Below are 27,272 nucleotides of genomic sequence, written 5' to 3'. Positions count from 1 at the left end.
CCTTCCAAGGCCAAAACCCAAAGTATGTAGGAAGGAGGCTGCCCTCAGGAGCCCAGGTCACAGAGGCTTCCATGACAACAACCACACACCATACTCTTTATTACCCCCTCTCACCCTGCTCCTAACTGCCCCCGCACTCCCCACTTTCTGCCCTGTCTCCTAAACACCACTCTGTGTTTCTCTATTAGCTCCAGTGTCAGATCCGCTCCTGAGTGTCTCTTGCCGTCCGGATGGCAGAGTCTGGATCTCCTGCTGGGCCCAGAACGGATCAGATCCGACATACTCACTGAGTGTGAATGGAAGGTTAGAGCTGGATTCTGTCTCCTCAGTGAGTGGGAGTGGAGTTAACATCACAGTGTCCTCAGCCCCCCCGTGGAATATCAGCTGTTCAGTGAGGAACCGGATCAGTGAGAGAAATTCCAGCCTGATTTCCGAGTCCTGCCCCGGTGAGTGATGGGACTGGGACATTAATACCCCTGAGCGTGTGATACCCTCCCCTGCGGATCCAGTGAATTCCCATAATGGTATTAATACCCCCGAGTGTCTCTGTCTCCAGTTCCTGTGTCAGTTCCTGATATCAGGGTCTCCTGTGCTCCGGACGGCAGTGCTGAGATCCGCTGCTCGGTACAGAATGGGTCGGATCCGCGGTTCTCCTGGAGCTGGAACGGGGAGGCCATTCATGGAAATTCCAACTCGTCACGGGGCCAGATATTCCTGCCAGCTCCGGTGTCCGGAAACATCAGCTGCACCGCGAGAAACACCGTGAGCGACAACAATGACACGACCAGCATCTTCTGTCCAGGTGAGGGAAGTGTTAACCGAGTCACTAAAAGTCAAATTATCGGTGGAGTTAAAGGGTTAACTATACTGACGAACTCGGGGCAGCTCACATGCACTCGCCTGGCAGAAGCCGAAAATAAAGTGGGGTATCCATTAACGTTCGAGTTTCTAGGCGCGCCGCTGACTTTAAACATTGCGAGATGAAGTTAAGTCCATGCTGAGTTCGGAATAAAGTAAAACGCAACTTCCAGCTCACCCCCCCATGACAAACCCCCAAATCCCCTCCCCCATTAAAATAAATATAAAAGGGTTCTCCTGGATACCCCGTTAACCAAAAGGGTGCCCAGTGACTGGCCTCTCACCCCATCCCCTTTAATAGACCTAATAGGATCTCTTGGGGATGTAGGGTACCCACTGAGCAGGAGCACGTTTGTACCCCATTATATCCCGTGTAACCAGCAACATGAAGTGGCCGGATGATAAATCACACCCTTCAGCTGCTGAAATCAATGGTTTTTAGTCGACATTGTTTTTCCCTGTTAATACTTTTTGTTACTGTACAGTACGTAGTAAGATAGTGACTGCTGGATGCAGTTCACCCTCCGTCCACTAGATGCTGCTGGAGTATAGCGGTATAGATACACTTTATAAATAAACCCACGCGGAGCCTATCCTTACAGAGCCTTCACAGACGCCAACATGTGACTATAAAAGGAGCCTGTTACTGGCTGATCCTGTCACATGACAGGAAGTGAAGCGCCCACTCCAGAAATGGAGTCTCTCTGGCTCGCTGTAATTGCCCCTGTTACAGGAGATGAGCCCCATGCACCAAGTGGCCCCACAAGAGCCCCACATCAACCAATAAAAGTACTGTGTTCCTGCAACAAGTAAGCAGCAAGCGCTAACCCTCTTTTTCCCCTGTTATTATTTGCCCATGCTCCAAAACACACTGACCACTCTCAGCCAGACGGATACACTCATTAACGTATCACTCTCAGCCGCACAGTATAGTCAGAAAAATCACATACACTCAAACATATACATCACTCTAAGTCACGCATATCACTCGGGGAGGGCTGCACCTTGTGGCCTAAGGGGGCAAGTAAGGTGGCCACCAGTCGTTGCCTCACAACTGCCCTGTCCCCACACACACATATATTTGGTAGAAATGAGGGTTGGGTGGCGGGGGCAGTTAGGGCTGAAGTTTGCGGCTTGGCCAATTTTTGATGTAGGTGGAGCAAAAAGTATAGGTTAGCTATGGGAGGGGCTTTTTATGGGTGGAGAATACTTGTGGGTGGGACAACATGCGGTTCCTCCGGACAGGCCTGCAGGGAGAGGACCCACATTTTGTGTTACCCCTCCTCTTGTGGCCCTTCATTATCTCTGCAGCTGTGTTATTTAAAATGGTTTGAGTCAGGCAGACTGTGTTCCGGGTAATTCCACCTCCTCCTTGCTGTACAGATCAGCGCGGTAGGAGGTCAGGCCGGCCCCTGCGGCCCCGCGGCTCTGCACAGGGTCTACTTACATGGAATACTGTGTACAGTACTGGGCACCAGTGTACAAGAAAGATATAGTGGAGCTGGAGAGGGTTCAAAGACGGGCAACCAGAGTAATAAGGGGAATGGAAGGACTGCAGTACCCAGAAAGATTATCAGAATTAGGGTTATTTAGTTTGGAGAAAAGACGGCTTAGGGGGGACTTAATAACTATGTATAAATATATAAGGGGGCAGTACAGAGATCACTCCCAGGACCTATTTATACCCAGGACTGTATCTATAACAAGGGGACATCCTCTACGGCTGGAGGAAAGAAGGTTTCTGCACCAGCACAGACGGGGGTTCTTTACAGTAAGAGCGGTGAGACTATGGAACTCTCTGCCAGAGGAGGTGGTAATGGTAAACTCAATAAAAGAGTTTAAAAGGAGCCTGGACGTGTTTCTTGAAAGCAATAATATCACAAGTTATGGATAGTAGATTAATAGGGACAGAACGCTGATCCAGGGATTTATTCTGATTGCCATATTTGGAGTCGGGAAGGAATTTTCCCCCTGCTATGGGGCAATTGGCATCTGCTTCATAAGGGTTTTTTGCCTTCCTCTGGATCAACACGGTAGGGACACAATATGTATATAGGTTCAACTCGATGGACTTTGGTCTTTTTTCAACCTTATGAACTATGTTACTATGTTACTTTATCCACGTGACGCGGGTCTCATTATATTGTAAGTCTGTGAGAGTTTGTGAGAGAGTTCAGACAGAGCCCCTCTGAAAATAAGGACCCTGACAGTACAAATGTGGAAAACTTTATTAACACAGGACAACACTTCAGTGTCTCAAGCGCAATAGAAGCATCGCCTTAAACCGAGCGCGCGTATAACAGTATAAACCTGACCTTTGCACACCCTTTATGCGCACGGGCGACCCCGCAACAGGGCGGTCGATACTCAGAATGAGCTCACGGCCCCCACCTCCCTCCCTGTATTTCAGGTCTAGCTCAGTCTGGGGTCCGTGCTGTGCTCCCTCATCTCCTCTCCGTGAGTGCCGTGTTTGTTCTGTACACCCTGCTGCTGGTCAGTATGGTCAGAACCCTGCGAGGAATGAAGAGGAACCCCGTACCAGGTGAGAGGGGCAAAGTGCAGAGTAACATGGAGAGGAACATGGAGAGGAGCCAACAGAGGGTGCGACAGGGAGGAGCCAGCACAGAGCTGAGTGGGAGGAGCCACACAGTAATGGGGATGGATTTGCCTAAAGTGGGAGGGGCCATACAGTGATGGGTTGGCACAGGGCCACTGCAGAAGGAGCCAGGACAGGGAGGAGCCAGGGTGAGATTATCACCTCAGCCTAGCCCCCTGCTGTCCCACCTTGCAGCCCCCTCCATTTCAGAAGTTCCTCTCTTAAAACGTCTCCAAGAGAAACTCTCCACTGTTGGAAAGGCCAGGAAGGCGCCAAAGTATGACATCATATACAAGCCCCGCCCCTGCGGTACAGCACAGTGCATGAGACAACTAATAACTGCAATAGTCGCACATAGTTCTGCCCCAGTCCATAGCTACTGTCACATATCACCTCTGCCCCGGTCTCTCTGACTGCAGATTGGGGGGGGGGGTAACTAACCTATTTTTCTGTTTTAGGAGAGCTCTGTCCCTGACAGGTGTGTTCCCAATCAGCAGAGAAACACCCCACGGGCATCTCAGTTACCTCCTCCGCAGGAGGGGCAGATAAGTGGTGGGACAAATGCTGTGGGGCAGAATACTTTTGTCTTATGGTGTTCCGGAAACAAGAGGTCGTCCCTCCCCACCCTCCACTCTGCTTTCCACTGCAAATAAAGTCAAAATTATCTTCTAGAGGTTTTATTTTTGTGTTGGGATTTTCAGATGGCCATAACTACCAGGTGTCTGCATTTACTTTTACCAGTCCCTTTTTTGGCCCTCATTAAAAGTCTTGGGGGCTCATCCTAAACCAGTGTCTTCCTTCCTACACATTTATCAGAGCAGATGTAATAAATCACCAGTATTGGGGATATGCCCAGGGGCTCCCTTAGCTGCCACCGTGCAGTACTGGGGGATGGAGGGGTGAGGGGGCAGGAGGGTGGACATGATTTACCCCAACACATTTTGTGTCATTTGTTTTATTGACATGCGTCTCGTTTCAACATGTTTAGCATTTTATCACGGACTCCATTCCCGCGGTTCACGGATTCCCTTTCGGTTTTCGCATGGGGTGCAAACAAACCACAACGAGTGGCACGGTTGTCACAAACAGTGTAACGCAGCCACCAAGGACTGACTTGGTCAGACAGGTCATAGCACAGGTTTCTGGGGAGAGAAGACATGTGAGAGCCTCAGAACAACGAGAGACATTCAGGAGACAAACATTTTATCGGATTGTTATTCACGTGCAGAGAAAATATGACATTGAGAGGCAGCACCGAGTCCAAGGAGAACATTAAAAGAATACCAAGGCAAGAGCACGGCAGCTGCAGTTTCATGTTGGATGGGGGAGAGCGCGGCAGCTGCAGTTTCATGTTGGATGGGGGAGAGCGCGGCAGCTGCAGTTTCATGTTGGATGGGGGAGAGCGCGGCAGCTGCAGTTTCATGTTGGATGGGGGAGAGCGCGGCAGCTGCAGTTTAATGTTGGATGGGGGAGAGCATGGCAGCTGCAGTTTCATGTTGGATGGGGGAGATGGATGGGGGCAACTTTCTGAAGAGTTAAAGGAAAGTAAACAATAAAGGGGCGGAAAAAGCTAGCAAGGTGCTGAGGAGAGAAAAGAGAGGGGTGGGAGAGTGAAATGGGGAAGAGAGAGGGGGTGGGAGAGAGAAATGGGGAAGAGAGAGGGGGTGGGAGAGAGAAATGGTGAAGAGAAGAGAGGGGGGTGGGAGAGAGACATTTAAATCTGCAGGACACAAAAACAATGCAAAACCGGTCACAACTCTTGGCACCGCCCCCCCCCCAAGTCCTTCGCACACTAGTGGAGTCTCTGAGTGGACGCTTCTGCTAAACCGTGAGCTGGGATTTCAGGTTCTGTTTGTGCTTCATTACACAGATAATGTGCGAAACGCGTTGCCTGCAGATATTTTCTGTATGTGGAAGTCATATCAACTATATATATATATACACACTCATAGTAGTGAGGTACCTGCGGGGACACTTGTAGTGCTGCGGGGACAGTAGGAGACCCAATCTGTCTCCAGGGTTTTATTGCACCAAATCAATCAAACAAAGAAAAACCGACCCCTGCCATACAGCAGCCTCCCCGACTACCAAAGAACCCGCCGGCTAATCCGGTTCCCGGCATAAAATAAAACGGGATAGACTTCTAACCGATTCCCAAAAGCTGTCTCTCCTACCAGCCCACCTCGTAGCACCCGGGAGCTCAGGTCCCCCTCCTGTTCCTTCCGAGATGAAGACAAAACACAGGGGGCAGTTCTCGGTCAGAGAGAGAGAGGCTGCTTCCTCCACCCTGCATTCATCTCACAGTGCAGAGTTACCCCCGGGGCAGCTACGTCACTGGGATAAACTGCTCTTTCCAATCTCCTGCGTACATAGAAGCCATCAGTATATATATATACCGTATTGGCTCGGATATAGGCCGCCCCCGTATATAGGCCGCACCCTAAAAGTTTGGTGCTTTTTTAAAGAAAAAAAGTTTTTCTTGCTGCTGCCACTCTGTCTCCCCCGCCCCCGAGATATGCTGCCACTCTCCCCCCCCAGATATGCTGCCACTCTGCCCCCCCGAGATATGCTGCCACTCCCCCCCCCAGATATGCTGCCACTTTCCTCCTCCTCCCCCCACCCCGAGATATGCTGCCACTATGCCCCCCCCCGACTTACCAGAGAAGAACGGCACCGGAAGTTGCATACGCGTATTGCGTAGATGTCCCCCGCCGACCAGCAAGACACCCGAGAGTCTTCTCTGGTAAGTCTTGTGGGCAGAGGTAAAACGCATCGTGCGAAAGCGGGCAATACTATCTCAATGGATTGCTCCACAGCCTCCACTGCTTCCTATGGTCCTGTCGCGTCTGCATTTCTTGTTTCAGATGGACTGGCTTGAAGCTGTCCTCCATAAGGAGAACAAGGTCAAGTATCTTTTCAATCGCTGGTCCCCATTTATTGCAACATTAGATAGCACTACCAGATTGTCACTGTTCCAAACGTTCAACACCACAGAGTGGTATTGTCTCCAGGTGTTCGTCCCATTCCGGGGTTCTGACCTAGTTGTGGGTTGGGGCGTCTCTGTGTTGTGGTCCGATGTTCTGTGACCGAGGAGGTGTTGTTACCTGCATTGTATGTATTATTGGAATTGTACATTGCTTGTACCTGTGCGCATCTGTTTTGTTGCCATGTCTATTGGTACCATTGTTCTACTGCTGTATGCTTTGTTTTTGACCGTCCGCACGATGCGCTTAGACAACCTCCTGTGCCGGCACCGCCCCCCCCCGGGGAAAGTGCCGGCAGGGGAGGCTGTCTGAGCGTATCAGAGAGTAGGATGCAGGTCCCCTGCACCGCTGCGGGGGATCTGTATCCTAACCCCGCTGCCTGCCCGGCGCCCGGGACTGCTTGTGACTTAAAGTGGGGGGAAAAAGTGCGGCCTATATTTGAGCCAATACGGTATATATACACGGTGTATATATGCTGCCTTTACATCACTCACCGGGGCAGGACTCGGAAATCAGGCTGGAATGTCTCTCACTGATCCGGTTCCTCGCTGAGCAGCTGATATCCCATGGGGCGGCTGAGGACACGGTGATGTTAACTCCACTCCCACTCACTGAGGAGACAGAATCCACCTCTAACCTTCCATTCACACTCAGTGAGTATGTCGGATCTGATCCGTTCTGGGCCCAGCAGGAGATCTCAGCTCTGCCATCCGCACGGCAAGAGACCCTCAGGAGCGGATCTGACACTGGAACTAACGGAGAAACACAGAGTGGGGTGAGAGGTGTTGGCTGGTAGCCAGGAAGTAGCCAGCAGTGCAGACCACCAAGGGCGGATAAAAGACATGGTGAAGGCAAATCGGGTCAGAACCAGAGAGGTCAGGATACCAGACAACAAACAAGGTCACAGCAAACCCATGAAAGAGCAGCATGAGGGAATGTGCAGGGTTAATATAGACTGAGGAGGAGGAAGAGCAGGTGCTGCTTCTCCCACCCATGTGCAGGAAGTTGAGGGATTATTATTAATCATATAGCGCCTTCATATTCTGCAGTGCTGTACAATGGCTTCTTAAACTCTTAAGGACAATGGGCGGTCCCTAAACCCATTGAAAACAATGCATTTTGAGCCCGTACAGGCTTTGTCATTAAGGGGTTAATTTAGTTGTATCAACACTATAGGAAGTGTTCATTATGTCCCCCATTCACAATACCATGTGATAAAAACAGAAAAGATCCTTTAGAGGGGTATGGTAGCCACTCCCACTCATACTGTTGGATAGGGGGGATTTCAGTTACAAAAATGAAAATATCCCAATAGCAGTTATTAAAAAAAAAAATTAGATCTGTTAGCACAGGAGTGTCTCTATAGCGCTATACTCCAGCAGCATCTAGTGGACGGAGGGTGAACTGCATCCAGCAGTCACTATATTACTACGTACTGTTAACGGGGTATCCAGGAGTGCCCTTTTATATTTATTTTAATGGGGGAGGGGATTTGGGGGTTTGTCATGGGGGGGTGAGCTGGAAGTTGCGTTTTACTTTATTCCGAACTCAACATGGACTTAACTTCATCTCGCAATGTTTAAAGTCAGCGGCGCGCCTAGAAACTCGAACGTTAATGGATACCCCACTTTATTTTCGGCTTCTGCCAGGCGAGTGCATGTGAGCTGCCCCGAGTTCGTCAGTATAGTTAACCCTTTAACTCCACCGATAATTTGACTTTTAGTGACTCGGTTAACACTTCCCTCACCTGGACAGAAGATGCTGGTCGTGTCATTGTTGTCGCTCACGGTGTTTCTCGCGGTGCAGCTGATGTTTCCGGACACCGGAGCTGGCAGGAATATCTGGCCCCGTGACGAGTTGGAATTTCCATGAATGGCCTCCCCGTTCCAGCTCCAGGAGAACCGCGGATCCGACCCATTCTGTACCGAGCAGCGGATCTCAGCACTGCCCTCCGGAGCACAGGAGACCCTGATATCAGGAACTGACACAGGAACTGGAGACAGAGACACTCGGGGGTATTAATACCATTATGGGAATTCACTGGATCCGCAGGGGAGGGTATCACACGCTCAGGGGTATTAATGTCCCAGTCCCATCACTCACCGGGGCAGGACTCGGAAATCAGGCTGGAATTTCTCTCACTGATCCGGTTCCTCACTGAACAGCTGATATTCCACGGGGGGGCTGAGGACACTGTGATGTTAACTCCACTCCCACTCACTGAGGAGACAGAATCCAGCTCTAACCTTCCATTCACACTCAGTGAGTATGTCGGATCTGATCCGTTCTGGACCCGGCAGGAGATCTCAGCGCTGCCATCCGGACGGCAAGAGACCCTCAGGAGCGGATCTGACACTGGAGCTAATAGAGAAACACAGAGTGGTGTTTAGGAGACAGGGCAGAAAGTGGGGAGTGCGGGGGCAGTTAGGAGCAGGGTGAGAGGGGGTAATAAAGAGTATGGTGTGTGGTTGTTGTCATGGAAGCCTCTGTGACCTGGGCTCCTGAGGGCAGCCTCCTTCCTACATACTTTGGGTTTTGGCCTTGGAAGGGGTTCTGTTTTGGGGAGGTGGGTGCAGGGGCTCCGCTGGGACTACTTCTTCCCCCGGTACGGAGCGCCGCGTTTCCCCAATTACCAGAGACTCTAAAGACTGTGGAGCTCGGATACCCTTGTTTTGGAAGTAGATTTATTCAGACGGTTTGCTCCGGGTTACATTGTGTTTTATTGTACAGATCTCCTGGCATCGGCTATCGCTGGTATTTACTATCATTAGGTTACTGAGATAATCCCCTCCTGTGTGAGAGAACAATCTGTTTTACCGCCTCCCGGCTGCTGGTGCCACCAAGGAATCCGTCGCGTTCTCCTGGAGAGGGAAATCCTTGTCTGTGGGACCTTTACTGGTTGATGTTATTTTCTCCGGGGACTTTGGCCCCTATCTGTCTGGGGGGAGGTTTGGTAGAAATGTGTGTGAGCGGCCCTAGGAAATGGGAGTAGTTCCTGGTCAGCGGCCGATGTTCTTGGGGGTAACGATATCAATGCCAGCGGCCGATGTTCTGGTATCGCCCAGGAACCCGCGAGAGGCTCAGAGGTTGGCGGGGGGTGGGGGGGAGAGACTTAAGCGGGTATTTCCAGCCAGGATACCGAGACTCGCTAGAGGTGCCGCGGGGTATCAGAGCGTTACTCACCCTGTATATATAATGTGTAGTTTGCGCTGTGTATTAATTTGCCCCCAGAATCATGCACTTCCACTGTATAGATCCCAGAATCCTCTCTGGCTGCGTCCGGTATCTCCAGGCTCCCGTTCTCGGAGATCCGCAGTCTCTGTACTGTTGGCTCTCTGCAGTTTCTAGATTTTGCCAGGAGCGATGCCTTAAAATCATTTTTATACCGGTATTTCCATGTAAACTCGTCACATCGTGAAGAATCCCTCCGCAGCTCGATCTCCATGGGAATCAGGACCTGGGACCCCAACGCTGCGGAAATCTCCCTCTGTGCCGGGGAGAGACCTGCAGACACGGGACAGACACGGGTCAGACACGGGTCAGACACACAGACACGGGTCAGACACACAGACACGGGACAGACACACAGACATGGGTCAGACACACAAACACACAGACAGGGGACAGACACAGAGACACGGGTCAGGCACACAGACACGGGACAGGCACACAGACACGGGACAGACACAGAGACACGGGTCAGGCACACAGACACGGGTCACACACAGACACGGGACAGACACAGAGACACGGGTCAGGCACACAGACACGGGACAGGCACACAGACACGGGACAGGCACACAGAAACAGGTCAGGCACACAGACACGGGACAGACACACAGACACAGGACAGACACACAGACAGGGGACAGATACACAGACACACAAACACATAGACAGGGGACAGACACACAGATACTGGATAGACACACAGATACGGGTCAGACACACAGACACAGGTCAGACACACAGACACGGGACAGGCACACAGACACGGCTCAGACACACAGACACGGGTCAGACACACAGACACGGGTCAGACACACAGACACGGGACAGACACACAGATACGGGTCAGACACACAGACACGGGTCAGACACACAGACACAGGTCAGACACACAGACACGGGTCAGACACACAGATACGGCTCAGACACACAGACACGGGTCAGACACACAGACACGGGACAGACACACAGACACGGGTCAGACACACAGATACGGGTCAGACACACAGATACGGGTCAGACACACAGATACGGGTCAGACACACAGACACGGGACAGACACACAGACACGGGTCAGACACACAGACACACAGACACGGGTCAGACACACAGACACGGGACAGACACACAGACACGGGTCAGACACACAGACACGGGTCAGACACACAGACACCTGTTTATTAAATACCGTATATACTGTTCCCCAGTTATCCCACTTTGAAACTTTCCTGTGAAATGTCTGCACTGGGCGACACCAGAGAACGTTCCCAGTTGGACCCTTTCCCGGCTTTATCTATATATTGTAAAGATTTTATTCAACTTACCCGCCATGACCGGACTGGGATGTAAAATGGCCCCTGATCAGCTGCTGCCCCGGGGAAGCATGCGCCACTCGTCACAGCACTCAGCATTGTGTATCCAGCAGGTACCACTCGCTATCACCCACCTGACTTACCCCGAGACTGGGTGGAAGGGGTGTTTAGTATTTTCCCAGTGAGCACTATGGCCAGTCTGGACCTGTTACCCCTGAGGGGTCCCTGGGGCTCCCCCGACCCCTCAATGCATAAAAGAGAACACAGTTTGGGGGGAGAGCAGTGGAGGGGGCACCGAAATATCTGCAGAATGGGGCTTCGGCCACCGAGGTATCCTTCATTCTAGTGATCGAATCCCAAGGAAAATCAGGCCGCATCGCTCCTTTTTTTACTGAAAAGGGCCAGAATAATATAAAACATAGACGCTGGGTAACCTCCTGGGCCCCTCTCAAGCATCCCCCCAGGACCCCAGCTGCCTATGGGCAAACTGTGAGACACGACGGGTCACGGGCAGGAGCCGCGAGTCTTCCCTTTACTGGCAAACTCTTCAAACCTTCAGCCCAAAGAGACATCAGACGCTTATAGTAAATAAGAAAATAATACTATGGCACATTTCATACAGTCTGATGGGGCAGAAGGGCAGATAGAAACCCAGAACCTGCCGGCAGATCGGCCCCATCCGGCCCCCGTCTAGTCGGCCGTTTCTCCTGCTGTAAAGACTCAAACCGTAATCAGTCGTTGGTCTCGTCTTAGATTCAGGAGCCGTATGTCTGCCCCATGCATGTTTAATACACTGTTTGTTTGTTTGTTTGTTTGTTTGTTTTTCACCAATACAACGCCGCGCTCGCATCGCCACTTAAAACGCGCTTCATTTCTGTCGGCACAGTCATGCACGTTAAAAATAAGCAACACATTGAATTGAATTCCCATGAGGCTCAGCCAGACATACTACTTCCATGATGCTGGCTGAGCATCATGGGAAGTGCAGTTAACAGGAAAAAAAAATTAAAGAAAAAAAAAAGCTAATATTAGCCTCTCTCCCAGGACCCTTACACACTGCCTTTACACACACCTGCCCATAAACACACATATACACATACACTGCCCTTACACACATAAGAACATAACACACCACCTTACAAACACATGTATACCTACACTTCACTTACACACACCTGCCCATAAACACACATATACACATACACTGCCCTTACACACATAAGAACATAACACACCACCTTACAAACACATGTATACCTACACTTCACTTACACACACCTGCCCATAAACACACATATACACATACACTGCCCTTACACACACATAAGAACATAACACACCACCTTACAAACACATGTATACCTACACTTCACTTACACACACCTGCCCATAAACACACATATACACATACACTGCCCTCACACACACATAAGAACATAACACACCACCTTACAAACACATGTACACACACCTGGCAATAAACACACATATACATTTACACATACACGACCCTTACAAACAGCTGCTCATGAACACACATATACACATACACACATCAGCTTACAGACACACAAATACCTACACTGCTCTTACACACACCTACACATACACACAGATAAGCTTAGAAACACACACATATACACATACACTGCCCTTACACACAACATACACACTGCCCTTACACACGACTGCTCATACACACTGCCTTTACACACGACTGCTCATACACACTGCCTTTACACACGACTGCTCATACACACTGCCTTTTCACACGACTGCTCATACACACTGCCTTTTCACACGACTGCTCATACACACTGCCTTTACACACGACTGCTCATACACACTGCCCTTACACACGACTGCTCATACACACTGCCTTTACACACGACTGCTCATACACACTGCCTTTACACACGACTGCTCATACACACTGCCTTTACACACGACTGCTCATACACACTGCCTTTTCACACGACTGCTCATACACACTGCCTTTACACACGACTGCTCATACACACTGCCTTTACACACGACTGCTCATACACACTGCCTTTACACACCTCTAGATTCCAGCTTCTTGTTTTTAACATTTCTCATCCTTTGAACGAAATGTCCCTCCTGTCCTTTATTAAATTTGTATTTAAATGTCTCCATCCCATCACCTGTCTCTCGCTCTTCTTTCCCACACCCCCTCTCTATCTCTTCTCTTCCCATCCCCCATTTCTCTCCCATCCCCTCTCCTCTCCTCTCTCTTTTTCTCTTCTCCATCTCTCTCTTCTCTCCCCACCTCTCTCCCATCCCCTCTCTCTCTTCTCTCCCCCATCTCTCCCTTTCCCATCCCCTCTCTCTCTTCTCTCCCCTCTCCTCCAATCTATTGGAATTCAGCCAAGGGGTTTAAGATTAGAATACAAACTGAAATCATGGCAGCTCAGCCATCGGATGAGGATCCTTCGAGCCCCAAGAGCTGCTGAGTGAGCTGAGCGCCTCCCAGGACAGTCGGGGAACCCTCTTCAATAGATCAGCCCTCACGGTGCCTGCTTCAGGTATATTATCGGGACCAGCTGCCCCACACGATGCTGCCCCCCATACATGAATATATTATCACATACCAGGTACTGGGGATATCAGGCAGAGCACAAAGACCCCAATCAGCCACATTCTCTCCCAAAAATGACCTCTGTTTGGGGAAGTAAGAAAGAGGAAGAAAACTTTGTAAAGTTTGTAACCAAATATTCAGACTACAAAAGACTACACAGGAAACAGGAAGTTTCTCCTTCTTATGAGAGTTTGACTCCGGTAACCGTGCGGGTAGCTGGGGGGCTCCGGTAACCGTGCGGGTAGCTGGGGGGGCTCCGGTAACCGTGCGGGTACCTGGAGGGGTCCAGTAACCGTGCGGGTAGCTAGGGTGCTACGGTAACCGTGCGGGTACATGGTGGGCTTCAGTAACCGTACGGGTACATTGTGGGCTCCGGTAACCGTGCGGGTAGCTGGGGGGCTCCGGTAACCGTGCGGGTACCTGGAGGGGTCCGGTAACTGTGCGGGTACCTGGAGGGGTCCAGTAACCGTGCGGGTACCTGGAGGGGTCCAGTAACCGTGCGGGTAGCTGGGGGGGGCTCCGGTAACCGTGCGGGTACCTGGAGGGGTCCAGTAAACGTGCGGGTAGCTGGGGGGCCTCCGGTAACCGTGCGGGTAGCTGGGGGGCTCCGGTAACCGTGCGGGTACCTTGTGGGCTCCGGTAACCGTGAGGGTACCTGGCAGGTTCCATTGGTCAGGTACCTGGGAGGCTCCCGTAACCGCGCGGGTACGTAGCGGGCTCCGGTAACTGTGCGGGTATCTGGCGGGCTCCGTTGTTCAGCTCCCGGCACACTGGGTCAATAGGGCAGGTTTTTGGGAACCGTTCATAGATCCGCAAGGGCCGGCTCTGGGACCCAGCACACCTTCTTTAAAGGTCCAACACATTACTTTTTTGGGGGGTCCTCCAGGTCCTCTATTATGTCTCGCTGGTGGCAGACAGGTCACCCTCCGGTGCCGGCTTAGTGTTACTCTCGTCCACATCCGTGGGAATTCGTTTCTCTTGGGAGACAAACCCCAGGGCGCCAGAGCGGCCCCTCATCCGAGAGTCCTGCTGATCTTTGCATTGATTCTGAGTCTTGTGGAAGCTTTTGGAGTAAAGATTAAAAAAATTATCCATACGATAAGTGATGTACAGTCACCCTAACTCCCTATATATATATATATAATAGCTTTGTCCCCGTGGCAACCGTTGGTCATTCTGGACAGGGCTAAAGGTGTAGGTCCAATCAGAGTGCAGGTGCGTGGAGACAGGTTGGGGCAGGACAGTGAGTATTGGGGTATGTGGTGGGTAGGGTGCGTTGGGAGGCAGAAGAAGAGAAGAAAAATGTGGGGAGAGAAGAAGCTATAAGGGAGGGTAAAAGGGAGCAGAGAAGAAAGAGAAAAGGGAGAGAGAGGAAAAAAAGTACGAGACAGATTGAAGAAAGGGAGAGAGGGAAGAAAAAGAAGGAGAGGGGGAAGATAAGAAGATGGATGGGGAGAAGAAGAAGAAGAAGGTAAAAAGATAAAAGGGAGTGAGAGGGAGGAAAGAGAGGAAAGTGAAATGAAGTGACAGAAGAAAGCTAGAGGGAGATGGAGAAATACGACAGGAAAACGGGCGCTTCATTTTTAAGATATGCTAGTAGGTCTAAGAGTAGCTGCCGGGGGGGATTTCTAATGAATTAGAAGCTTTTTCTGTGTTTACTTGCAGCTCACCGGTGGCTCAATAGTCCAAAGGGTCTTTTACAGCCCTTACCCCTGGCTGGATCCTTTCTGTGCTAACGTTTATGGATTTTCTACGCTGTCACTTTTGATTAGTTGGGACTGAGTAATGTGTATTACATAGTAAACCAGTAGAGGGCGCTGCAGGAATGCGAATCACCATTAAATTATCCGCGTGAACACGGATGCAATTGCTTACTATGTCCACGAGATGGCGGACCAGAGTATTAATGTCAGAGAAGCGCTGTATACAATAATATGACCCCCCCAGCGATGGATACAATTATATAACCCCAGCGCTGTATACAGTAATATAACCCCCAGCACTGTATACAGTAATATAACTCCCCAGTGCTGTATACAGTAATATAACCCCCAGCGCTGTATACAGTAATATAACCCCCAGCGCTGTATACAGTAATATAACCCCCCCAGCGCTGTATACAGCAATAACCCCCAGCACTGTATACAGTAATATAACCCCCAGTGCTGTATACAGTAATATAACCCCCCAGCGCTGTATACAGTAATATAACCCCCAGCACTGTATACAGTAATATAACCCCCAGCGCTGTATACAGTAATATAACCCCCAGCACTGTATACAGTAATATAACCCCCAGCGCTGTATACAGTAATATAACCCCCAGCACTGTATACAGTAATATAACCCCCAGCGCTGTATACAGTAATATAACCCCCAGCGCTGTATACAGTAATATAACCCCCAGCGCTGTATACAGTAATATAACCCCAGCGCTGTATACAGTAATATAACCCCCAGCGCTGTATACAGTAATATAACCCCCAGCGCTGTATACAGTAATATAACCCCCAGCGCTGTATACAGTAATATAACCCCCAGCACTGTATACAGTAATATAACCCCCCAGTGCTGTATACAGTAATATAACCCCCAGCGCTGTATACAGTAATATAACCCCCAGCACTGTATACAGTAATATAACCCCCCAGCGCTGTATACAGTAATATAACCCCAGCGCTGTATACAGTAATATAACCCCCAGCTCTGTATACAGTAATATACCCCCCAGCGCTGTATACAGTAATATAACCCCCAGCGCTGTATACAGTAATATAACCCCCAGCGATGGATACAATTATATAACCCCAGCGCTGTATACAGTAATATAACCCCCAGCGATGGATACAATTATATAACCCCCAGCACTGTATACAGTAATATAACCCCCAGCGCTGTATACAGTAATATAACCCCCAGCGCTGTATACAGTAATATAACCCCCAGCGCTGTATACAGTAATATAACCCCCAGCGCTGTATACAGTAATATAACCCCCAGCGCTGTATACAGTAATATAACCCCCCAGCGCTGTATACAGTAATATAACCCCCAGCGATGGATACAATTATATAACCCCAGCGCTGTATACAGTAATATAACCCCCAGCACTGTATACAGTAATATAACCCCCCAGTGCTGTATACAGTAATATAACCCCCAGCGCTGTATACAGTAATATAACCCCCAGCGCTGTATACAGTAATATAACCCCCCCAGCGCTGTATACAGCAATAACCCCCAGCACTGTATACAGTAATATAACCCCCAGTGCTGTATACAGTAATATAACCCCCCAGCGCTGTATACAGTAATATAACCCCCAGCACTGTATACAGTAATATAACCCCCAGCGCTGTATACAGTAATATAACCCCCAGCACTGTATACAGTAATATAACCCCCAGCGCTGTATACAGTAATATAACCCCCAGCACTGTATACAGTAATATAACCCCCAGCGCTGTATACAGTAATATAACCCCCAGCGCTGTATACAGTAATATAACCCCCAGCGCTGTATACAGTAATATAACCCCAGCGCTGTATACAGTAATATAACCCCCAGCGCTGTATACAGTAATATAACCCCCAGCGCTGTATACAGTAATATAACCCCCAGCGCTGTATACAGTAATATAACCCCCAGCACTGTATACAGTAATATAACCCCCCAGTGCTGTATACAGTAATATAACCCCCAGCGCTGTATACAGTAATATAACCCCCAGCACTGTATACAGTAATATAACCCCCCAGCGCTGTATACAGTAATATAACCCCAGCGCTGTATACAGTAATATAACCCCCAGCTCTGTATACAGTAATATACCCCCCAGCGCTGTATACAGTAATATAACCCCCAGCGCTGTATACAGTAATATAACCCCCAGCGATGGATACAATTATATAACCCCAGCGCTGTATACAGTAATATAACCCCCAGCGATGGATACAATTATATAACCCCCAGCACTGTATACAGTAATATAACCCCCAGCGCTGTATACAGTAATATAACCCCCAGCGCTGTATACAGTAATATAACCCCCAGCGCTGTATACAGTAATATAACCCCCAGCGCTGTATACAGTAATATAACCCCCAGCGCTGTATACAGTAATATAACCCCCCAGCGCTGTATACAGTAATATAACCCCCAGCGATGGATACAATTATATAACCCCAGCGCTGTATACAGTAATATAACCCCCAGCACTGTATACAGTAATATAACCCCCCAGTGCTGTATACAGTAATATAACCCCCCAGCGCTGTATACAGTAATATAACCCCCAGTGCTGTATACAGTAATATAACCCCCCAGCGCTGTATACAGTAATATAACCCCCCAGCGCTGTATACAGTAATATAACCCCCCAGCACTGTATACAGTAATATAACCCCCAGCACTGTATACAGTAATATAACCCCCAGCACTGTATACAGTAATATAACCCCAGCGCTGTATACAGTAATATAACCCCCCAGCGCTGTATACAGTAATATAACCCCCAGCGCTGTATACAGTAATATAACCCCCAGCGATGGATACAATTATATAACCCCCAGCACTGTATACAGTAATATAACCCCCCAGTGCTGTATACAGTAATATAACCCCCCAGCGCTGTATACAGTAATATAACCCCCCAGCGCTGTATACAGTAATATAACCCCCCAGCGCTGTATACAGTAATATAACCCCCCAGCACTGTATACAGTAATATAACCCCCAGCACTGTATACAGTAATATAACCCCCAGCGCTGTATACAGTAATATAACCCCAGCGCTGTATACAGTAATATAACCCCCCAGCGCTGTATACAGTAATATAACCCCAGCGCTGTATACAGTAATATAACCCCCAGCACTGTATACAGTAATATAACCCCCCAGTGCTGTATACAGTAATATAACCCCCAGCGCTGTATACAGTAATATAACCCCCAGCGCTGTATACAGTAATATAACCCCCAGCGCTGTATACAGTAATATAACCCCCCAGCGCTGTATACAGTAATAACCCCCAGTGCTGTATACAGTAATAACCCCCAGCGCTGTATACAGTAATATAACCCCCCAGCGCTGTATACAGTAATATAACCCCCAGCGCTGTATACAGTAATATAACCCCCCAGCGCTGTATACAGTAATATAACCCCCAGCGCTGTATACAGTAATATAACCCCCAGCGCTGTATACAGTAATATAACCCCCCAGCGCTGTATACAGTAATATAACCCCCAGCGCTGTATACAGTAATATAACCCCAGCACTGTATACAGTAATATAACCCCTAGCGATGGATACAATTATATAACCCCCAGCACTGTATACAGTAATATAACCCCCCAGTGCTGTATACAGTAATATAACCCCCCAGCGCTGTATACAGTAATATAACCCCCCAGCGCTGTATACAGTAATATAACCCCCAGCGCTGTATACAGTAATATAACCCCCAGCGCTGTATACAGTAATATAACCCCCAGCGCTGTATACAGTAATATAACCCCCAGTGCTGTATACAGTAATATAACCCCCCAGCGCTGTATACAGTAATATAACCCCCCAGCGCTGTATACAGTAATATAACCCCCCCAGCACTGTATACAGTAATATAACCCCCAGCACTGTATACAGTAATATAACCCCCAGCGCTGTATACAGTAATATAACCCCAGCGCTGTATACAGTAATATAACCCCCCAGCGCTGTATACAGTAATATAACCCCAGCGCTGTATACAGTAATATAACCCCCAGCACTGTATACAGTAATATAACTACCCAGTGCTGTATACAGTAATATAACCCCCAGCGCTGTATACAGTAATATAACCCCCAGCGCTGTATACAGTAATATAACCCCCCAGCGCTGTATACAGTAATAACCCCCAGTGCTGTATACAGTAATAACCCCCAGCGCTGTATACAGTAATAACCCCCAACACTGTATACAGTAAAATACCCCCAGCGCTGTACCCCCAACACCACACTGAGCTGATGCTTTATGGCGATGCTAATGAAGTCCGTTCCTCCATAGACATTCACTAGTCAGAGAGTCCATCTAGGTAATTAAGACTGAACCATTCTATATTTTTCCACAAGCAGTGTGATAAGGAGTCGGGGGGGTTGCCTAGTAGTTTGGGCTCAGATAAGAGAGCGAGAAAACATTATATTATGGGGCAAAGGCTACAACTGGGGTAAACAAGGAAATTACCCAAGAGGATGTTTTTACAAAGCACAGGAGGGGAGTTTATTTTAAATCTAACACTAGAGGATCAGAGGCTGGGATGGAATGGAGGGAAGTTTTTCTTTACTGAGAGGGGGTAGATACGTGGAACAGCCCCCCAGCAGAAGTGGTAGAAGGTAATACAGCGAGGAGGCCAAGAACTGATTAAAGTTTGAGTCTTTAGGGCGACATTTTCTGTGTCTCTGAAGTCCTCTGATGAGACCGGCGGGGGAAGCCAGCAGGGATAGAGTTAATAGAAGCGTAAAGGGTTAATATAAAGCAGCAGCTGCTCTGCTGCAGAGACGCTGAGAGTGAACAGGAGCCCCAGTGATGGAGGGTTCGTCGCCCACCTCTTACCCTTTCCTGGGGCAGTTAATTTCCTTAAAATACAAAAGCCGTTTATAGGAAAGTCCTTGGAAAACGTCCCGGAATCCATCGGACTGATAAGTATTAATATACTTCTAATCAGTGACGGGGCAATAAGTGACAGGGGCAATAAGTGACAGGGGTAATCAGTGACAGGGGGGTAATAAGTGACAGGGGTAATCAGTGACAGGGTAATAAGTGACAGGGGTAATAAGTGACAGGGGTAATAAGTGACAGGGTAATAAGTGACAGGGTAATCAGTGACAGGGGGTAATTATTCACAGATACTACGGGATCAGGGGAGGTAATGCCCCCTGATAAAGACTCCATTCTCTCCTGCCCTTGAACCCCTAATGAAGGTCACCGAGCTGCCCCCACGTTGCTACCCCCAGTCCGCAGCACACAGCGAGGGGCAATGCCGTATTAGACGGACCCCCGTTGGTGTCACAGGTGCGCAGGTGAGCCGTCGTTACCTGCGGCTGCCAGCAGGGGGAGCTCCGCCCCCCCCACGGGGTAAATCCTTGTCCCGAGGCCCTCGGGTTATCGAGTAACCGAACAATGAGCTTTTCATGGCCGCGGAGACAATCAAGGCAGATTCCAGGCGTGCAGCGAGCCAAACCGCCACTAATTCACCCCATTAACCCCCGCCCCCCCGGCCGCTCAGGGTGACCTTGGAAAAGTCACCTCCGTCTGCACCCAGTAACGGGGTCCTGGGGCCCATTTCTTTGCATCATTAAAAGAAAGACCTTGGTGACGGGGTTATAACGAAATTACCTTTTACTGCTTCGCCCTTCTGGCTACACCTGCTTTACTCACCTGTGAACAAGCAGGGACCGATCACAAATCATGGGAAATGCCCTTTCCAAATTTGCCCTGCCCCAGGCAATTGTGTGTGATAAAAAGGGCTTTGGTGTTAAACCCCCCAACTTGGGGCCCTCGGGGCCACATAATCCAGGGATCGCCTGCCCCTTTATTGCCCCTTCTCTGGGGTTTTAGAAAGTGCTCTTGTCATGGGATTTAAAGGGTTACAGTCAGGAATGCATGGGGCGGGGGGGGGCAGTCCCTATCACTGAGGGCCACAAGTTCAACAGGACACCCAATTACCCCTCTCGGCCTTGGGGATCGGGGCAAATGCAGACCAGAGCCATCGGCCGTCTCATCTGCCCATCCTTCCTGCTGTAGATACCCCGGCCCCTGTGCCTCCGTCGGCCCCGTCTTAGATCGGGGGGCAGTTAGCCGGGAATTATTGGCTCTTAGAGGGGAAAGTCGGGCCCCTGAGTCCCCGCAGTGATTATCACCGGTCTTGGCACAAAGTCCACAGGAGCGGCTCGTATAAGAGTGCCGAGTATGTCTTATATCTCTCCCTCTCCTCCCCATATCGCTCCTCCCTCTCTCCTTAATATCTCTCCCCCTCCTCCTAACTCTCCTCTCCCCATATCGCTCCCCCTCTCTCCCTAATATCTCTCCCCCTCCTCCTAACTCTCCTCTCCCCATATCGCTCCCCCTCTCTCCTTAATATCTCTCCCTCTCCTCCCATCACTGCCTCTCTCTCCCGTATCGCTCCCCCTCTCTCCTTAATATCTCTCCCTCTCCTCCCATCACTGCCTCTCTCTCCCGTATCGCTCCCCCTCTCTCCTTAATATCTCTCCCTCTCCTCCCATCACTGCTTCTCTCTCCCGTATCGCTCCCCCTCTCTCCTTAATATCTCTCCCTCTCCTCCCATCACTGTCTCTCTCTCTCGTATTGCTCCCCCTCTCTCCTTAATATCTCTCCCTCTCCTCCCATCACTGTCTCTCTCTCTCGTATTGCTCCCCCTCTCTCCTTAATATCTCTCCCTCTCCTCCCATCACTACTTCTCTCTCCCATATCGCTCCCCCTCTCTCCTTAATATCTCTCCCTCTCCTCCCATCACTGCTTCTCTCTCTCGTATCGCTCCCCCTCTCTCCTTAATATCTCTCCCTCTCCTCCCATCACTCTCTCTCTCTCTCGTATCGCTCCCCCTCTCTCCTTGGTATCTCTCCCTCTCCTCCCATCACTGTCTCTCTCTCTCATATTGCTCCCCCTCTCTCCTTAATATCTCTCCCTCTCCTCCCATCACTGCCTCTCTCCCCGTATCGCTCCCTCTCTCTCCTTAATATCTCTCCCTCTCCTCCCATCACTGTCTCTCTCTCTCTCATATCGCTCCCCCTCTCTCCTTAATATCTCTCCCTCTCCTCCCATCACTGTCTCTCTCTCTCGTTTCGCTCCCCCTCTCTCCTTAATATCTCTCCCTCTCCTCCCATCACTGTCTCTCTCTCTCCCGTATCGCTCCCCCTCTCTCCTTAATATCTCTCCCTCTCCTCCCATCACTGTCTCTCTCTCTCCCGTATCGCTCCCCCTCTCTCCTTAATATCTCTCCCTCTCCTCCCATCACTGTCTCTCTCTCTCCCGTATCGCTCCCCCTCTCTCCTTAATATCTCTCCCTCTCCTCCCATCACTGCTTCTGTCTCCCGTATCGCTCCCCCTCTCTCCTTAATATCTCTCCCTCTCCTCCCATCACTGTCTCTCTCTCTCGTTTCGCTCCCCCTCTCTCCTTAATATCTCTCCCTCTCCTCCCATCACTGTCTCTCTCTCTCTCATATCGCTCCCCCTCTCTCCTTAATATCTCACCCTCTCCTCCTATCACTACTTCTCTCCCCCCTATCTCCCTCACACCTGTTTGGTGCCCCTGTGCCATCTGCCTTTCCACCCCCAGAGTATTTACTTTCTGTACATTAACCCCTGTGGTGCTGGAACTTGTTACATAATAAGGGGGGCGGTAACCCTTTCTGTGCCAGTCTCAGGAGATCAGCCCGTGAGGAGACACGGAGGGAATCTGTGTCATGGGGGTAAATCTCACACGTGACGGGGCTTTAGGGGTAAAATATAATGGGTCGCGCATGTGTGACGGTATCACTGTAACGGTGCGACGGACCCGCCGGCCTTTACGAGAGATAACGTTTATTGTTACAAACAAGAAATCTGCCGCCAAATCACTTATCATTGGAGGAGGCCTCTGCTGGAAGTCAGTTCCATGGACCCACTGCACAAGCAGAGCTTTGCTATATCCCTGCATCAGTCACCGCCGTTGACTTGTCCCATGGGACGGCAAAACGGATCCGTGGCCCTTGTTGCCCCCCCCCCAGGTGAAGCGAAGGGGCCCGGCACAAACCCCCGCAGCCCGCTGACCTGCCTGCGCATGAAGGGTTTCTGACTGGGGTTTCTGGCGGCGACGGGGTTAACGGCAGCATGTGACGCTCATGTATTATGTAAGGATTTTCCTTGTAATCCCAGCCGCCGGCTCATGTAGCAGCACACGCAGCGCTGTGAACATACTACACGCGTGACCCGGAGACGCAACCAACGGGACCATCAGGGCCGTGAACATACAACACGCGTGACCCGGAGACGCAACAAACGGGACCAACAGGGCCGTGAACATACAACACGCGTGACCCGGAGACGCAACAAACGGGACCAACAGGGCCGTGAACATACAACACACGTGACCCGGAGACGCAACAAACGGGACCAACAGGGCCGTGAACATACAACACACGTGACCCGGAGACGCAACCAACGGGACCAACAGCTCCATGGAACATGGTGGCGCCATATAGATAAATAATACTAATAATTCCCAGTTATGGGAGGGGAGGTTGGGGAGTTAGCGGGGGGGGTTGGTGAGTTAGTGATGGGGGGTGAGTTAGTGGGGGAGGTTGGTGAGTTAGCGGGGGGTTGGTGAGTTAGTGGGGGAGGTTGATGAGTTAGCAGGGGGGTTGGTGAGTTAGCGGTGTGGCTGGTGAGTTGGGGGGGTTGGTGAGTTAGTGGGGGGGGTTGGGGAGTTAGCGAAGGGGGGTGAGTTAGCGGGGGGTTTGGTGAGTTAGTGGGGGAGGTTGGTGAGTTAGCGGGGGGTTGGTGAGTTAGTGGGGGAGGTTGATGAGTTAGCAGGGGGGTTGGTGAGTTAGCGGGGTGGCTGGTGAGTTGGGGGGGTTGGTGAGTTAGTGGGGGGGGTTGGGGAGTTAGCGAAGGGGGGTGAGTTAGCGGGGGGTTTGGTGAGTTAGTGGGGGAGGTTGGTGAGTTAGTGGGGGAGGTTGGTGAGTTAGTGGGGGAGGTTGATGAGTTAGCGGGGGGGTTGGTGAGTTAGCGGGGGGGTTGGTGAGTTAGCGGGGGGGTTGGTGAGTTAGCGGGGGGGGGTTGGTGAGTTAGTGGGGGGTTGGGGAGTTAGTGGGGGGGTTGGGGAGTTAGTGATGGGGGGTGAGTTAGCGGGGGGGTTGGTGAGTTAGTGGGGGAGGTTGGTGAGTTAGCGGGGGGGTTGGTGAGTTAGTGGGGGGTTTGGTGAGTTAGCGGGGGAGGTTGTGAGTTAGTGGGGGAGGTTGGTGAGATAGCCGGGGGGGTTGGTGAGTTAGTGGGGGGGGGGTTGGTGCGCCACCCGGCAGCGGCAATAACAAGGGCCCCTTAGCAGCTGAAGCCACCGGAGGCAGCGACCCCGGGGCTCCCACAGATTAATTAATACCTCAGCCGGGCGGCAGAATCCACGCCGAGTCATCCACTGATTTTACAGACCCCTGGAGCGCTCAGGAGCGGGACAATAGTGTCTGTAAATCAGGACTGTCTGACGAGGAATGGGACTGTTAGGAGGTACAGCCTTGGCAGCTGCTGCTGCTGCTGATTTGCATCGGGGCCACAGACTCCGGGGCCGCTGTAACCTGAGGCCTCGCCGGGCTTTGGGACGCGATGTTATTTATTGCAGAACCAGTTCCCCGGGTACCGGCACACAGCCTGGGAGCGGCCCTCAGGGGCCACCTGGACAAATACCACTTCATGACAGAAAGCAGGTCCTCCGTGGGGGGGGTCAGGTACTCCGTGGGGGGGGGGGGTCAGGTACTCCGGTGGGGGCCGGTACTCCGTGGGGGGCCAGGTACTCCGTGGGGGGGAAGGTACCCCGTGGGAGGGCAGGTAATCCGTGGCTTGTGGTAGCCGCGGACCAGTTATTGCGTGGCTTTGGATAAGGATTAGCAGGCTGGGGTTTGTGCTCCGGCCCTGCACCCGAGGAGTTAATGGGCGGCTGGCGCTTTTGCCCCCGGGGGGCAGGTTATGGTGGAGAGTTACTGGCTCTTTGTGCCAGCAGATTCCGGCTCCGGCGTCTGGTGGAAAAGTTCGGGCCGCGCAGGCACCGGGCGCCGCACCTTGTTATGATTGCGGGGGCCGCAGGGACCGGCGTTTCTTCCAGCATGATGCGGCCCCCGGGGACAGCCTCAAAGGGCAGAGGAAAAAACAGCTCAACCAAACACAGCCAATGGCAGAGCCGGAACGTTCTGAAATATTAACCCCTTAATAGCCCATCGTGGAGACGGTGTGCAGCGATTCGCTAAATGGCTGTAATTTTAGTCGCCATGGAAACCTTGACTTGATACACTTAATAAAGTCACCTGCATTCAAGCAGGGATATGAACCGTAACTTCCCGGGGGCTTAGATATGATCGCAGCCGCGGGGGGGGGGGGTAATAGGAAGGGACCGGCTCCAGACCGTGTGGCCCCGAGAATCTGCCCCCCTCACCCAGAGACCACGCGGAGAGTTACATGTTGGAGACACGCGTGTGACGTGTTCACCAGGTTCTGTGTCACGCCCCCATCGGGGGGGTGGGTTTGCAGCCGGTACCGGTGTATGGGGCCGAGTAACTGATACCCCATGCCCCTCCTGCTGCTTGATTCCAGTATAATCTACCCCAGGGTATTGTTAACCCTTTCCCTCCATGCGTCATCAATACGAAGCGATTCAGTTGCAGTTGTAGAATTGGTCTTGTCGCCACAGCAACCGGTGTGATTTTGCCCCGTATCGGGTGCCGACGGCTGTTTATTGGGGCAGAAAACACTCGGAATTTGTGAATAATTGCGGCCTCCGCTTCCAGCAAAGCATTCTGGGATCAACCGTCTAAACCCGGGGGCCGCACCGGAATATCAGCCAGCCGGCCACCATCGTATGCTAAGAATAAACTGTGCTGGGGTAACAGGCGCGTCTGTGTTGGCTCCCTCCACAAGGTCTGGAGAGGGTGTTAGATAAGTGGAACAGCCTCCCAGCAGAGGTGGTAGAGGGTAATACAGTGAGGGGATTAAACATGCATGGGATAGACATACGGCTCCTGAATCTAAGACGAGACCAACGACTGATTAAGGTTTGAGTCTTTACAGCAGGAGAAACGGCCGACTAGACGGGGGCCGAATCCTGCCAGGCTCTCTGGCCCCCGGGGGCCACATCTCGTTTGATGCCGCTCCCGGATCTCGTTCTCGACGTGGTGATTATTATAACAGATGAGTTGGTTTCCCGGCAGAAGGTGCCGATAGCCGGTGCTGGCAGCCGGTAGCGTGTTGGTAGCGGGTGTTGGTAGCCGGTGCTGGCAGCCGGTAGCGTGTTGGTAGCTGGTAGCAGGTGTTGGTAGCCGGTAGCGGGTGTTGGTAGCCGGTAGCAGGTGTTGGTAGCCGGTAGCGGGTGTTGGTAGCCGGTAGCGGGTGTTGGTAGCCGGTAGCGGGTGTTGGTAGCCGGTAGCGGGTGTTGGTAGCCGGTAGCGGGTGTTGGTAGCCGGTAGCATGTGATGGTAGCTGGTAGCCGGTGCAGGCAGCCGGTAGCGGGTGTTGGCAGCCGGTAGCGGGTGTTGGTAGCCGGTGCTGGCAGCCGGTAGCGGGTGTTGGTAGCCGGTGCCAGGCGCACCCCCCCCCCCCGATCTGCGCATGTTCCGGGTGTTGATCCGTTTTCAGTTTACATTTTAAATGATACTTCAGAGAAATAACAGAACTGGAGACGCCGACCGGTTCCAACCGGAAAAACCAGCAAACCATCACAAATCATACGGAGGAGACGGGGGAGAGAGGGGGAAGAGAGGAGAGAGACGGGAAAGATAGGAGAGAGACGGGGAAGAGAGGAGAGAGACGGGGAGAGAGAGGGGGAAGAGAGGAGAGAGACGGGGAGAGAGGGGGAAAGAGAGGAGAGAGACGGGGAGAACGGAGACACAAGGGGAAAGATGAGAGAGACGGGGAAGAGAGGAGAGAGAGACGGGCGGGGAGGAGATGGGA

The 27,272-nt window shown here is 51.2% G+C and overlaps 1 protein-coding gene and 1 long non-coding RNA gene across 3 annotated transcripts; one reads left to right on the top strand and one right to left on the bottom strand.

The window, feature by feature from the left end:
* Positions 1 to 3,283: 3,283 nt before the first annotated feature.
* On the top strand, positions 3,284 to 4,123 carry LOC128474402 (uncharacterized). Its single transcript, XR_008346348.1, has 2 exons — positions 3,284 to 3,400; positions 3,913 to 4,123. It is a non-coding gene; the product is annotated as an uncharacterized LOC128474402 (long non-coding RNA).
* A 270-nt stretch (positions 4,124 to 4,393) lies between these two features.
* LOC128474400 (hepatocyte cell adhesion molecule-like) lies at positions 4,394 to 13,656 on the bottom strand. Of its 2 annotated transcripts, XM_053456726.1 has the most exons (6): positions 13,592 to 13,656; positions 9,622 to 9,942; positions 8,542 to 8,799; positions 8,186 to 8,431; positions 6,933 to 7,190; positions 4,394 to 4,596 (listed from the first exon to the last, which is right to left on the bottom strand). In XM_053456726.1, exons 1-6 carry the CDS (start codon positions 13,638 to 13,640, stop codon positions 4,472 to 4,474), a joined length of 1,257 nt encoding a protein of 418 aa, XP_053312701.1. In that variant the 5' UTR covers positions 13,641 to 13,656; the 3' UTR covers positions 4,394 to 4,471. The 2 variants fall into 2 exon arrangements, with proteins under 2 accessions (XP_053312701.1, XP_053312702.1); XM_053456727.1 differs by lacking the exon at positions 8,186 to 8,431.
* Between the last annotated feature and the right edge of the window lie 13,616 nt (positions 13,657 to 27,272).

The sequence above is a fragment of the Spea bombifrons genome, chromosome 2 (assembly GCF_027358695.1).
Source record: "Spea bombifrons isolate aSpeBom1 chromosome 2, aSpeBom1.2.pri, whole genome shotgun sequence".
NCBI classification, from domain to species: Eukaryota; Metazoa; Chordata; class Amphibia; order Anura; family Pelobatidae; genus Spea; species Spea bombifrons.
This window is presented reverse-complemented; position numbering and strand designations above follow the sequence as displayed.